The sequence below is a fragment of the Cimex lectularius genome, unplaced genomic scaffold (assembly GCF_000648675.2).
Source record: "Cimex lectularius strain Harlan isolate CLEC.00 unplaced genomic scaffold, Clec_2.1 scaffold313, whole genome shotgun sequence".
In the NCBI taxonomy this organism is placed as follows: domain Eukaryota; kingdom Metazoa; phylum Arthropoda; class Insecta; order Hemiptera; family Cimicidae; genus Cimex; species Cimex lectularius.
In genome coordinates, this window is record NW_019392880.1 from 305,188 (window position 1) to 321,306 (window position 16,119).

The 16,119-nt window shown below is 34.2% G+C and overlaps 1 protein-coding gene across 3 annotated transcripts in view; it reads left to right on the forward strand.

Annotated features, from left to right (window-relative positions):
- The first annotated feature begins 1,626 nt into the window (after window positions 1–1,626).
- Window positions 1,627–16,119, forward strand: part of LOC106672920 (silk gland factor 1) — a 109,497-nt gene continuing 95,004 nt past the window's right edge. The window contains exons 1-2 of one of the 3 annotated variants that reach the window (XM_014404740.2): window positions 1,627–2,976; window positions 5,972–6,016. In XM_014404740.2, coding sequence (XP_014260226.1) covers window positions 1,793–2,959 — 1,167 coding nt within the window. In that variant the 5' untranslated portion in view covers window positions 1,627–1,792 and the 3' untranslated portion in view covers window positions 2,960–2,976; window positions 5,972–6,016. Of the gene's footprint in view, window positions 2,977–3,165; window positions 3,482–5,971; window positions 6,017–16,119 lie in introns of those variants that run through there. The other 2 variants (XM_014404732.2, XM_024229010.1) reach the window with 2 other exon arrangements.

Sequence of the window (16,119 nt, forward strand, 5' to 3'; positions counted from 1 at the left end):
GAACCAATGTTGATATTTGTTTTTCACACCCGGAAAAACCCGTCGACTCGAAGTAACATGAAATAGACGCACATCAAAGGCAGAAATATTTAAATTAATTGGATTTTTTTCCCGGCTTCTACGTCCCATTGGCAAGAACACTCGGACGCGCGTCTAGTATTTTTCGGTCTAATTTCACCAGAAAAATTTAAATTAAAATCGATGACTCCAGGTTCGAAGTTTAACTTAAAATCACTTAGCAGGAGGCCGGAAACACCTGGAAATTTGAATACTGCCCAATACTATGACCGTCATTTCAAATATATAATTAGCAATTTCAACTATTTTTCCATTTTTAAAAAATAGGAAATTCGCCTTTTTTGTCCCTTTCATTTAACTGAAACAGGATTTTGATCAATTGTACGTTTTCATATGGGAAAAGAGCAGACACATTTCTTTACTAACTGCATACAGGAAAGAAAATTTATTGCGCTTAATCGGGCTTAATTATTTTACAACGGGGTCATTTTAGTCGATGCATGAGTTTAAAAAAAAAAAATTGGCTTTCCAGGTTTTATCTCGATAAAATTTTTCCAATGTAACGCCAATGCCGATGTATGCCGTCAATTTTGAAATCTAAGGACCGTGAATTTACTTAGGACTTTACATTTTCTTTAATTCTTTTACAACGTTGTAACGCACAATTTGTTAAATTTGTCCAACCAGCGTGAAACGTTTACAGTTTTGTAAGGTTCGTAATGCACAATTTTAAATCATTTAAATTCATAAAAATGTTATCTTCAAAACCGGGACCAGCTCGAAGTGAAGTACAATAGTCCAACCAGCGAAGCCGGTACTCTTCATCCAGCTGGCCGTCGGCTGAAAAATTAACCGGAATCGATTTGCACCCCTGACGAGATTACAAGAGAGAGAGAAAAAAACTAAAAAAAAGAAAAAACTGTCACAGTGTCGGTCGCATCATCCTAGTATCAAAACGGATCTGGGTGGGCTCGAAACCTTTCCTCCCAGCCGTTCAACCAAGAAAAACCCCTCGGGAGAACAATGAAGGGCACTAAAATATTTATCGCCTGCCGAGTAAATTCGAAGAAAGCTCGTATTTTGTCGAAAAGGATTTTAGATTTTAAAACGAAGCTTTTACTGAGACCTGGATGTCTTTCCCAGTAAACGGAGCTATACTTAAACAAAATAAAATTCTAATAATATATGTTAGAAATGGACGGAATAAGTAGAAGAAAAAGAAGAAGAAGTTTGAATGAATGGAATACATACTTACAATGTGGAATTGGAAGAACAAAAATTGAGGAAATCAACTAAAACGGGTAAAAAAAGTGTAGAGGCAATAATAAAAAATAATAATAAATAATAATGATGGTAAGAATAATAATGGTAATGGTCTAAGAATGGAGTGGTGAATGATTAAATGAGGAAGGCGAGTGGTCGTCGGAGTGACTGGTGGGTAGTTGGCGGGCGGATCGGCGGAGCGCGCTGCGTCGCCGTGGAGGGGATGGAGGCGTCGCCGACTCTCGCTCGGCCATGGCCGTCTCCATGGAAACGTTGGCCGGATTGGCGGGTCGGGGCGGTGGTGGGGATGGCCTCCCCCCCTCTTTCAACTTTGGCTCCATTTGCTATTTCATGACGGCAAAGTTTGGTTGTACTTCAGTTTGATCATGGAAAGCTAAATAGTGTGTCCCCCTTGTTAGCCAAACAGCCATCCGCGCGGAGCCGTGTTTGTTTTTTCAATAAAAGTGTCTGCCCGTACCTGTTGCTAAACCGCCCTCCGACTGCAGTGATTATGACTATGCTATCTCAGAAACTTTACTCGGACACTGTGAGCAGTTCAATGAGTAGCGTGAACACGATGAGCCCGACGATGACACAGAGTTACTCTTTAAACAGCATGAGTTGCGTCTCTATGAACTCATGCTCGCCGCAGAGTGGAGGATTCCCGACGAATATGCTGGGACCCCCTGGAGCCGGGATGGGCTCGATGCCGATGAACGGGAACTGCATGTCGTCCAGTGCCATGAGCTACGGGAACATGAATCCGGTGAGCAGTTGTATGAACTCCCTGAACAACTATAATTCTGGGATTCAGGCTATGGGCATGGGCCGAGGGGATCTGCTCGCGGCCGACGCGGCCGGCTCATCCAACTCGGCGGTCGTCCTCCAGAGGGCCAGGAACGACAAGACGTACAGGAGGAGTTACACGCACGCGAAACCGGCCTACTCTTACATATCCCTCATCACGATGGCCATACAGAATTCCCCTTCGAAAATGTTGACCCTGTCGGAGATCTACCAGTTCATAATGGACTTGTTTCCGTTTTACCGGCAGAACCAGCAGAGGTGGCAGAATTCGATAAGGCACTCGTTGTCTTTCAACGACTGTTTCGTCAAAGTGCCGAGGACCCCCGACAAGCCGGGCAAAGGATCATTCTGGACGTTGCATCCCGATTCGGGGAACATGTTCGAAAACGGATGCTACCTGCGGAGGCAGAAAAGATTCAAAGACGAGAAGAAAGAAGCCGCGAGGCAGTCTCATAAAAGTGTATCGCCCCATCATCACCACTCTCATCACGGCCATCACCACGATGATAAAAAGAGCCAGGACAAATTGGACAAGACCGATCTGAGCGCTTTGCAAGGGAGCATGCCCGGCAAGGATACGGATATAGCCACGCTCTTACACCAGAACGGACCCGAATTGTGCCTCCAACAACCTCAAGACGAACTCCTCGGGAGGTGTCATCCCCATCTGGGACTGTCAGAACATTACAACCAGCACCATTTGAAACAGGAGTACACAGCGGCGTCTCACCCCTTTTCCATAACGAGGCTTTTACCGACGGAAAGCAAGGCGGACATCAAAATGTACGACATGTCGCAGTACGGATACAACGACGCCTACTACCAGAGTACCATCTACCACCCGACGACGCCGGGAACTACCGCTTTGTGACAGTACCCTCTCACAGGGTAAGCGCCTTATTTCCGTCTGAAATTTGTAATTAGAATCAATTCCAAAACCCTTGCCTACAATCGCTTCCAGTTGTATATATACTGATTATCAGTCATTCATTTCTTTTTTCCAACATGTCAAAAAAAAAAAAAATTCAAATGGAAAAAATGCAAAATTTTTCTTTTTATACAGAAATTTTGTTGTAGGCAAGGGCAATTCTCGAGACGATTTTCATCCCGTTTTGCCAGCTGTGAAGATTCACATCGGGATTTTAAAGGACGTAATTGTGTAATTTGAGTGTAAATATATACAAAAGAATTAATTATTAGCGTGTAGATACGTGTTGCATCCACGTCTGCCAAAAAGTAAAAAAAATAATAAATGGAAAAAGAACTTATTGTATATTTTATCAGATTTAGTTTTTAGATAAGGGGGACCCAGTCATTTATGGTTTACACCCGTTTCTGTTTTATATTTTCTTTTTTCGAACTTTTTAGGTTTTTTGTTTGTTGTTTGTACATTGCCCAAAATATAAGTTAAAAAATATATATATTCTGTTTTCAAAAAATTATTTAATTTTTTTCAATTTTATTTAACACGACTGTATGGCTTTTGAGAAAAAAAACAGAGTCCAAAGAATCGAATTCAAACGGTTCTGTCTATGGAAATTAAGTGATTTTTAATACATATTTTTATTTTTGTTTTTTCAATATTATTATTGTTTAAATTATATAATAGATTTATTTTTTTTGTTCTTATAAATTCCATTACGATTTCTATTTAAATGACGGTTGTACATAAACACTTAGAGCGAATCTCTTAAATCTTTGAGAATTTAACTAAATCTAGTTATTTTGAAATGTAATAAAAAATATATATATTAAAATTAAAAATTAAAAAAAAATAAGTTGATCATGCACGAGCGGTTGTGAACTCTCTAAACTTTAAACTAGATTAGAAACTGATAATAGTTCAAACACAATTTGTGTGTATGTCGCGACCGCTGTGCACGTGGAAAGATTGACAAATAGTTGTTATTATTATAGATATCCCGATGGTTTTTGTTAATCACGACATATAGAATTTTTTATAACAATAGTCATTTTACACTGTTTTTTTCCATTCAACATTTTAAGACCCTTAAATGTTATCGCCAAATGTGATGAGGCTTATTGTATAAATCTCGAGGTTCGACATTTATTATTTTCAATTATCCAATAATAATGGACTTGAGCAAGTTTTTGTTTCTGTTTTAAAGACTTGTGCACGTTTTTTAGCTATACAACGAAGCTTTTTCTGTACTGAAGTTTTTGTAAACTGGGCCGGGTTTAAGCAAAAAAAAAAAAAAAAAACTTTTGGGCTTTCTTATAATAATTTATTTCTTGTTCTCATTTCTAATAAATTTAAACAAAAACAAGCTGTTGTAAAAAAAGTAAAATAAAATAAACAAACAGATAAACAATAAAAAGTACAACGGCTTTTATTTTAAAACGAGTGTATGAACTTGATAATTGCACACTCGTCATGTTATTGTTTGAAAATGCAAAACAAATAAAAAAAGAAAATACAATAAATACGATTATTCAGAGTTAAGCAGTGTACAAAAGCGATATAATCGGGCAATAGAATAAATATAATCTCAAAATAAAATATACCCATGGTATAACTGTAAATTTTGATGTGTAGTCATATGAAAGTAAATATACATTGTTTATATATAAATAAACCCACATTTGTAAATAAATTTGGTTAATTAACTTAGTGAATGTAACTATCTATAGTCGTTTTGTCAAGAAGAGTTACCTATAATTAATTTCAGTAAATTGATTGTTTATTGTATTAACAAGATGGTTTTTTATCAGCCTTCGTCCAAATCACCCTTTTTTCCCATTTGAGCAACTTTCTTTCCTTGGTTTGAAGGAGTGAAACCATTTCATTACAGGTTCGATTCCATTTAAGAGAGACTTTAACGAGCGTTAACAAAGGTTTACGGCCGAAAACAACTTTAAGACAGCAAGTAAATAAAAATATATATTAATTTTACGATGGCAGAATCGGTGCATTTATCGGTGAAGAGTGTTGAAATAATAATAATAAAAAAACTTTTGGGTTATGAAAAAAGTATCCGTAGCTTTTGGATATTGGCTCGGTGTGGTCATTCCTTGTGGAATAAAAACAAAAATCAACTTCCTCCAGGGAAAAATAGCAGGGAGAAAAATACAAAATAAAACTATGTTTTAGGGATATGAGTTTAGTTTCTTTAATAAACGGAAATTAGTAGAAAAGTTTAAACAGTAAGCGTCATACTTGATACAAAATAAGTAAAAAGGGAAGAAATGAACCCGGGGAAAGTTATTGCGATAGAGGTTTAAAAAATAATCGAGTTTTTTTTCATTAATCAATATAAATAATAAAAAAACGACAAATCTCCTTACTGAACCTCCTCGAGTATTTGCTATAAAAAATTCCCATTTGGTATTTTCCAACGCGCTATCGGCCTGGAATTGGAAATTGTGCATGGTTTTCCATGGGATCTTTGTAATGACATGGTTTCAGTTAATTTTCAATATCCAGTATAAAAAATAGGCTTTCAGGTCATTGTTTTTGAGGATATTTTTTTAAAAATTACTTTGCCTAAGCTGTTTTGAACATGAGATACAAATTTAATATGAATATTTTTTTTTGAACATTTCTTAATTTGCATTGTATTTGTGCATTTTATAGATAACAGAATAGATTTTCATTTGATTCCAGTTCGTTTTTTTTTTTGTTTGTTTTTTACTTAAAAACAGTGAACATATTCTGAAAGCTTTTTTTATTTATTCCAGATTTTAATTCAGTTTCAGTAAGTGTTAAGAAAAGTAATAATAATAATAAAAACAGTTTTGAATGGGGTAAAAGAAAATTTTCAAAACCGTCGAAACTGTTTTTTTCCATTTTTCATCTTAAGCTATATTGATTTTTTTTACACTTGTCTGGAGAACATGAATTAACAGTAGTTATTTAATGTAGTCCCTTTGAAGATTGACCACTCGAAGGGTACAGCGGCCTGCCAATTAAGGTAAGTGGGTTCGATTTTTAATCTAGACAAGAAAAATAGATTAATAGATGTAGATTTGTAATTGAATTGTGGTAATTTGATGGCTTTTTAGAATATTTTTGAATTATTCTGTTTTTAAGGCCTATTATAAAATTGAGACAAAGAAAACTTTTCTGACATTAACTCCCTTTTGGGGGAAATTTGTAAAATTACTGCTTTTTTTCTCGATTTTAATCGGTTCAACGTCCATTAATCAAAACAATTTAGTCAGACGACAGTTTTGTCAAGTGTTAAAAATTACCACGGTGGTGCATTTTTCGATTCACCGAAGGAAAAACAATTCTCCTATTTGCTCATTGAAACGTTTTTCTTGGCACTGAAAGAATGGAATTCTAAATTTGCAAAGTAAAAGTGTTAAAATTGAAAAGTGCATTTTTTAAAGTTCGGTAAAACAAACCGGCCTTCGAAGACATCTTCAGACAAAATCATTTTTTTCCTAAGACTCGTCGAGTTCAACCTCGCAAAAAAAGCATTTTTTTATGTAAGTAAAAGTATTTGCTTTCTTTGTGGATCTGCCCTTTACATACGACACGGTCCAGACATCTCCTGTATAAATTAGAAAATCTGGGAATTTTGTATAAAATGATACGCGCTATAGAACAGCCGATGTCAGAAAGAACGGTCTCTGTGAGGTGCAGGAAAGGGAGAAGCGCAGGGATGTCTACTAGGCCCCTTGCTATTCTCGCTCTTTCCGAATGATCTAGAGGACTTTATGGGTGAAGGTGGTGGAAAAGTGTTTTTAATTTAGAAAAGTTCTTGCCATGCCACATTTCTATAGTTTTAAAACTAAAAAAACAAAATTAGAATTAAATTCTTTCAAACGTTTACCAAGAAATTAGGTTTTAATTAGAACACGAAGAAAATTGTACCAGATGATTTATACGAATTAGATAAATTGCCAAGTGATTTGTTTTTCTTATGGAGCATCGAAAAATTCACTACCCTGTATATTTTACACACAACCGTTAAAATCATTTAATAATTTTACAAGCCTGATATACTTAAAAATATTATTTTTTAACTTATTTCAGAGTAACTTTATCAGTGATAAACTTATTTCAATTCTTCTTGCCCTGAGGGAACGACAATAAAAAATCTTTATTAGGACAAATAACTAGTGAACTTTTCCAACCAATATTTTATTGATGCCAATTATGCCAATTACTACTCCTCTTGTTTTTTTTTTTTGGCATATTGTCTCTTCTTTGCTGATAGATTTTGGACAAATAACTAGGAAACTTTTCCAACCAATTTTTTATTGATGTCAATTAATACTTCTCTTCCTGTTTTGGTAAATTGTCTCTTCTTTGATGATAGATTTTGGACAAATAATTAGTGAACTTTTCCAACCAATATTTTATTGATGCCAATTATGCCAATTACTACTCCTCTTGTTTTTTTTTTGGCATATTGTCTCTTCTTTGCTGATAGATTTTGGACAAATAACTAGGAAACTTTTCCAACCAATTTTTTATTGATGTCAATTAATACTTCTCTTCCTGTTTTGGTAAATTGTCTCTTCTTTGATGATAGATTTTGGAGAAATAACTGGTAAATTTTTCCAACCAATTTTTTATTGATGCTAATAAATCTTTCTCTTCCTGTTTTGGTAAATTGTCTATTCTTTGTTGATAGATTTTGGAGAAATAACTGGTAAATTTTTCCAACCAATTTTTTATTGATGCTAATAAATCTTTCTCTTCCTGTTTTGGTAAATTGTCTATTCTTTGTTGATAGATTTTGGAAAAATAACTTAGAGACTTTTTCCAACCAATTTTTTATTGATGCCAATTAGTACTCCTTTTCCTTTTTTTAAATTTGTCTTCTTAGATGATAGATTTTTGACAAATATCTAGTGAACTTTTTCGAGCTATTTTTTATTGATGTCAATTACTACTTGTCTTCCTTTTTTTGTTAAATTGCCTCTTCTTCGAAGATAGATTTTGGACAAATAACTAGTGAGCCGTTTTCAACTAATTTTTTTATTAATGCCACATAAAGTAAAATCATAATTTTTGGCATAAAGAATTATTTGCCCAAATCTATTACCCTAAAGGTTATTGGATGTTAAGACGTTCTGACAGGAATCTACTTTTTATGAAGACAAATGTTCAATCGATCCTTACAGAGTCGGACTAATTTAAGCGAATTTAAAGCGCGGAGAATTAAAGAAAATTTTCTCAGACAGGTTGGTACGCTTATAAAAAAAACTTTTGAAAAATGCGTCCAATTCTAGGGCTTGAAGCGCCATAACGTTCATCAACAATGAAAAACATATAAAACTTTATTTCTAGAGATACTTCTGAGAAACCAATTTAAAAATTTAAAGCTGAGAAAGTCAAAGTTTGCTGAAAACACTAGGACAGCGTACTGGATAAATATTGAAGGTAAGTTGAACAACCAAATCATTCCATATAATTTTTTTTTAAATTGACGACCGCATACAGGGCAATTAAAGTCCAGATATAGTAATCCTCACACGTACAGATTCAGAGACCTCCAGGACCATCTCTCCTGCCTGGAGGAATGGTCCAGGACCTAAAGAAACCAAACCTCTACTGCTCTGGAAGCTTAGGAGAGTCCTCCATTTTACCTATTACCTAAAATACTACTTTACCGACATATACTTTCAAGTTAGTGGCAAGTGTATCCCAAGACAGTAACTTAGGACCCATTTGCAGCACAATACATACCGCAACTATTACTACCCTTTCTGCAACTACCTTACAATGCGGATGGTACCGCCAACTCGCATAAAGAACCTCTTATCTCAACAAGAAACTTGCAAAACCATGGAAAACGAACCCATAAAAATGTGTACATGCTACTTTTCTACATGTGTCCTTTAATCCTAGATGTGAAGCTAGCCTTCGATCGGGTTCATTCAAAGCTACTCTGCAAGCTTAAAAAGGTTCTCTCTTTTACCTTCCTGACGCTAAAAGCCTACTTAACGGACAGATACTTTCAAGTGATCAGTGGTTCCTGGTTATCGCACAGATGCTGGGGTTCATCAAAGAAGTATCTTAGGACCGAAGTCGTCTTGAAACTACCCTTATCCCTATGGCGCATGATAGGGCTCATAATGAGCCCCAAAAACGAGCAAACCCATGTCTCATCCCTTGAGTTCAAGCGGTGGAAAATGACAAAAATATGAACTTCTCGTTGCTCACAACACGTCCCATAAATGACCTGGAACATCCAACTCAAAATAGAACTGAACAGACCAGCCACTTCAGTCCAAAATCCTTCAAGCTATTGCCTAAACTCTACTAAGTATATTCCACATTCCATAAAATCCATTTATCCTGGAAGCTGCAAGAAGTTTTCTCCAGAAAACCCTAGAACCACAACCCGAACCCATAATGCCACAGCGTGGTAGACATCATCTGTGTGTTTCGCATGGGACCCTCGGACCCATTCTCAGCTCAGTATTCACTGAACACATGCCTATCATTCATGTACTCCTCACATAAGTCGACAATACCGCCATCCTTTCAGCAAACACAGACCGAGTTCCTTAACAAACTCTAATACCATCTCTGTTTCGAAAAATGGACAGACTCACCATAAATAACCTTCATTCTCTTTCCATCACCTCTCCAATCTATTATTCTATTCTTCTTCAACAACCATGCCGTCCGCTATTCGGAACTTTACATTATTTACTCCAGAAGTACCATGCCGGGTGTTCCGCAAGGTAGCATCCTTGGGCTCTCTTTTCACTTTACCCCGCAGACATTCTTATCAATCCTGATACATTCCTCACATATTCAGACCGTCTTTTAGCAAATCCAGACTCAGTAGTGGTGGTCAGAAACCTACAAGACGGTCTTTCCAGCTTGGAAGAAGGGTTGAAGAAATGGAGGACTAAATCCCACCGGATAACCTTTTCCATTTGCCTATATTCTCTCCAGTCTACTGCAGTTCTACTCCAACAACCAATGTCGTCCACTATCTCGGAACTTAGATCGTCAAAAGACAGAAATAAATTATTCAAAGACTACTTGAGAACAGATCGAAACTCTCATTACAGAACAAACGCCTCAACTACACATCATTACTAGAACCAATCTGCAGGGAATTGGACAGTGGTATTCCAGTCCAAAATTCTTTGAACTATTTGCTCAAATTCTACTACGTACCTAACCTTACAGACGTTCAAATTCCATATGTCATCTATACACAGTTATAACTTATAGTTAACCTATATAGTTATAAATAATCTTTCGTGTTTATTTTCCAATTTTTGACTATAAATCCTCCATTATTCTTGATTGAAACTTTCTTTCTATATGTATCGAGAATATATGTTATTGTATGGCTTATATCGACATACTTCTGCTCTATATGAAGATATTTTCCTAGCGGTTTTGTTCAATTATTTCCAACCAATCCTCCAGTATCGGCCCAAGCAGATATTTCCTTTCGTCCCGCGGATTCCGGCCATCTGCTCATTTGATATATCAATTAACAGGAGCCGATGAAGATGGGAAAAAAATCGGTTTATCATTGGGCAAATAAAAATGTAAGGAGTTGGGAGGGGTCGGCTTTTTCACGGGGAGAGAATGGATGAATGGCCGGGATAGCAGATGCTTTGGAGGGTCCCCGTCCCCCAACAGATCAAGACCAAAAACGAACATCCCCCAACTATGCCAAATGTGGTATAACACCCTATTCGTCCGTTACGGCATTAACCTTATTATTTCTCACACTGTCATTTTATGAAATTAAATACCATAATACGAGAAACTGGAGGGTCTGAATAAACAAAAGTGGCTCCGATACGAACCAAAAACTAAATAACGCACATATATAACTTTTGTCAGACAAATTAACCCTTTTTAACATCAAATTAATATTTTTTCCGTCAAATTAACTCTTTTTAACTTCAAATTAACATTTTTGTACTTTTAAATTAATCTTTTTAATTTCAAATTAACATTTTCCAACATGAGATTACACTTTTTTCCGCCAAATAAACCATTATTACCATCAAATTAACCGATTTTAATTTCAAATTAACCATTTTCAATTTCAAATTAACCTTTTTACATTTAAATTAACTTTTTTATTTTCAAAATAACCTTTTCCAACGTAACATTACTTTTTATCCACCAAATAAACCATTATTAACTTCAAATTAACGCGTTTTAATTTCAAATTAACCATTTTCAATTTTAAATTAACCTTTTTTACCTTTAAATGAACATTTTTAATTTCAAATTAACCTTTTCCAATATATCATTATTCTTTTATCCACCAAATAAACCATTATTTACTTCAAATTAACTCGTTCTAATTTCAAATTAACCTTTTTTATCTTTAAATTTACATTTTAAATGTCAAATTAACCTCTTCCAACACACCATTACTCTTATCTACCGAATAAACCATTTTTGACTGCAAATTGACTCGTTTTAATTGCAAATTAACTATTTTTAATTTCAAATTAACATTTTTGTACCTTTAAATTAATCTTTTTAATTTCAAACTAACCTTTGTCAAAATAACATTACTCTTTTATCCGCCAAATAAACCATAATTAACTTCAAATTAACCCGTTTAATTTCAAATTAACCCTTTTTAATTTCACATTAAACCTTTTTTAATCAATAGAAAATTTCAAAACAGTGTGGAAATAAATTAAAAATAAAAGTTATGTACAAGTAAATATAATAACAAATAATTCTTCTAGTATTACATATTTTATTTAATGTAATTTTTTTATTGGCGTCTTGTATTATTGTCATGTATCATATGAACAATAATTGCCATTAAGCACAAAAATTATATACATAAAATTAAATATTGAAATAAATAATTTTTCACACAAACACTGAAGATGGCGAAATGCCGAAGGCATCTGAACCGTCAATAATCAGCGAGAATAGGCAGATCAGGATGATAGTTTACTATCAAACGATAGTTTTATCATCCGGCAGACCACAGGAAGATATCACAACTTGAGAACGGTTGCTCCCAATTAGAAATCTTTAAAAACCGTTGGATTCTCAATTCAGCGACAAAAAAGTACATGTATCTTCCAATTTGAAATAGTTAAGACCTCAGCCGTATCCCGGTATCCTTTTGAACTGGGTCAAAACGTTTTGGCTCATGAGAAATTAGACAAAAATTAAAAATTTACGTGTCTCGTGGTTTTTCCTAAAAACGCCCCATTAATAATAATAACACTCTATATTCCAGTTTTTGATAAAGATTTTCTTAACCATTATAATAGAAGGATTCTTCATTTTAATATCAATTTTATATAATTTTTTATTTTTTAGTTTCACGTTTCACTTAAGAGCCCAATGTAATGTTCAATATTTAAAAAAAATCTAGAATATGTAATGGAATAATAATTTATTTTTATTAATTGTAAATAATTTTTTTAAAAAATTTTAATTAATGTTCCACATGGTTTTTAAACGTTTTTATTGTTTTAAGGAAAGGGTTAATTTGAAGCTAAAAAGGGTTAACTTGAGATTAAATAGGTTCTTTTGAATTTAAAAAAGTGGTAATTTAAAGCGAAAAACTCATCAGAGCACATTTTTTGTAACTTTTTCGATGCTGAATTTTAATAAAAATAAAAATAAAGCAATTAAAATGACAAATAACTGGGGGGGATAGATCAGAAAAGAAATTAAACTCGCCCTGTTTATTTTTGGGTTTGTTAAGAATTTATTTAGCCATTATATATAAAAGAAGAATTCTTTATTTGAATAGTTAATTTAATATAATTTTTAATTTTAATTTTGATTAATGTTTATATGGTATTTTATATAAGAGCCCAATATTTATATTAAAAAATTCTCCAATTATAAGGGAATAATAATTTTTTATATATTTAATGGTATTTTACTTTCATATGGTTTTTTCTGGTCTTGATTGATTAAAAAAATGTTTAATTTGAAATTAAAAAGGGTCGATTTGAAGTTAAACAGGGTTAATTTGAAATTAAAAAGATAATTTAAAATTAAAAGGCGTTAATGGAAATTAAAAAGGTTAATTTGAGGACAAACAGGGTTTATTTGAAATTTAAAATGTTAAAAATATGAAGTTAAAAAGTGTTAATTTGAAAATAAACGTGTTAACTTAATTTAAAAAGGGATAACCTGAAGAAAAAAGCTATGTACTGTAACCTGATCGTAACCGATCATTCTGGTTTGTCTATCCTCGTGTCTGGAAAGGTCAAAATGATCGTTCACGACCAAATTCAATCTCGCAGACCACAGGAGGTAATCCCATTGACCATCCAATTATCTATAGTAAAATATACAAACAAGTTTTGGAAACGCTATATTGTTTAATAAGCTTGATATAAAAATCGTGAAGATGAGTCAGTCAACGAAGATACTTAATGATGTTTATTAGGCTTCAAACTCAGTCGACATCATCAAATGATATAAAAATTGTTTACCTTTTCAAACAACACTATGACCTACGGCAACAATTTTCACAAAAAGAAATTAGATACAATAATTTTTTTAGAAAATTGAAATCAAAGTGAAGTCTTTATGGGTTCAGTGAGCAATTTACCTCATACATTAAATAATTAAACGGCGCAGTATGCCTTACTAATCCGACTTAATCTCGTTTTAAATCGGAATCGAACGTCTATGGTTCATGGTGATATTGATAAAATTAAAATACAACGTAGGAATGTCGAGGATGGGGATGAGTCTGCGTTTTTAATGCCTAAAAGGCTGCATCTCATTCAGTAGTGCGTGACCTTTTTCTTTTCTTAAGACACTCCTTGGACCACAGTCCACGTAAGTCCGGTCCGTACTCGAATCTCCCATAAATAATTAAATTTGAAAAAATTTTTCTTTCGAAGAAAATTCAGCAATGGTCGTTAAAGGAGATATTCCGACGGCGAAAGGCTTTTCTACAGGTTTATTTCACTTTTATGACTATTTCCAACAATTGAGAGGTGTTTTTAATCTTTTACAGCGTCTTCAGAATTCCTCCTCTGTGTCTAGATTAATTATAATTTTTTAATGTCAAATATGCTTGAAGTTTTTTACAAGAGCTAATCGAAAATATTTCTACTGTCAACATCATCAAATCAACTGCCATGATCGCAAATTTATTTAAATTTTCAATTATTATTATAGCAAATCGAAATTTTACTATTATACTGAGAAGTAAACTAAAAATTCTGAAACCCAGGTGGGCAAAAATATCTCAAATAACAAAATCTACCCAATTAAAAAAAAGTACGCATTAAAGTAAATAAAGTAATTGCCGTCGTAATAGTCTCACAACCTGTTGGGTGTCGCGGAAAAGGGTTCAAACAAACTTTATAATAGTTTTAATATTTTTTTTTTAAATCCATGGGCTATGCCGCGGTTCTTACCCAGGACCTATAGCGTGGCAAATCGTATCGGACACCCTAACCGCTAGGCAACGGCAGTCACAAAAATCACCAATTCCTATCATATAGGAGGACTTGACGTCCAACTACCCTTTGGGCATCGTGGACGAGGTGCAAGAACCAATTTACAATACTTTTTGCTCATTATTTTTATCTAAAAAACCAAGGGGTATTCCGGGGTTTGAACCCAGTAGTCGGACTCCCCAAACTACTCGGCCACTGCGGTTCCTTGCGTTACGAATCAACTCCACAATTGAACTCAAAAAATAATTAGTTTACCAATCTACTGTTTTTTTTTCTTTAGTAATTTAGCAAAAATGGTAGCTTTAAAATTTGACATTTCCGCTATTGGTACCTACAGTACTTGTCAATTTACAATAATTTCAGTTAAATAATCTATGTGATTTACGATGCAATTTAACGATGTATATAAGCTTTTATGACAGTAATAAAGTTTGTGAAAAAATCTCCATAGAGAAAAGAAAATATTAATAAAAATTCCACTGACACTGTTAATATTTTGTGGGATGGACAAACAAATATTTAGATTTTATACAAATGGGTAAAAAAGTGTTGTATTTTTCTAAAATATATTGAAATGGGGTTGAACTTCCGTTTGTCGGCGGGGTCGGATCGATTTTCTTCGATCTGAAGTTGTTGTGGTTGAAGCAGATGACAAGTTTGATTGATCAGGCCTGATGATGTATACTCATTAGTATCTAGGCGATTTCCGCGGCCTGATTGCGCTCTTTTCTCAAGCAAACAACAGTTTTGACTTGGGCCACAAACGGTTCGAATTTGTAGTTTTTACCGGTCGTTACCTGTTGTTACTCAATACACGGATAACTAATAAAATAACTATTAATGTTCCCAGATCGATTTCTCATTTTAGATTCATACAACGAAGTAATAATTCATCTGCACGAAATGAATATTTGCTAACGACTAACTGCAAATGAGTGTGAGCGTACAACATGGCAAACAATGAATAGAACCAGAAAAAAAAAAACACGAACACAATTCAAAAGTTAAATTCACTAATTTCGTGGTCCGCTTAATCAATTAATATATTACATTAATTAAGGTTTTTAGTTGAGATAAAAAAGTCAATGGCACGAGCGGGATTCGAACCCACGATCTTCGGCTTGACACGCTGCTGCTCTACAACTTGAGCTATCGTGACCTCGATCCACTCGGACACCAACTTCCCATCTCAACCGCACCTTTTTTGAATTTTCCCTCCTTTTTGCCATTTTTCAAATGTCGTGTAATTGGATTGGATTCTTGACGACAAATGAAATGGCCACGGAGAGCTTTAGTGAAGTATACTTCATTTTTAATCATTAAATTCACTAATTTCGAGGTCCGCTTAACCAATTAATAGTGAATTTAATGCTTAAAACTGAAGTATACTTCACTAAAGATCTCCGTGGCCATGTCATTTGTCGTCGAGAATCCAACCCGATTACACGGCATTTGAAAAATGGCAAAAAGGAGGGAAAATTAAAAAAAAGGTGCGGTCAAGGTGTGATCTAATCAAAACAGATCAAGACCAAAAACGAACATCCCCCAACTATGCCAAATGTGGTATAACACCCTATTCGTCCGTTACGGCATTAACCTTATTATTTCTCACACTGTCATTTTATGAAATTAAATACCATAATACGAGAAACTGGAGGG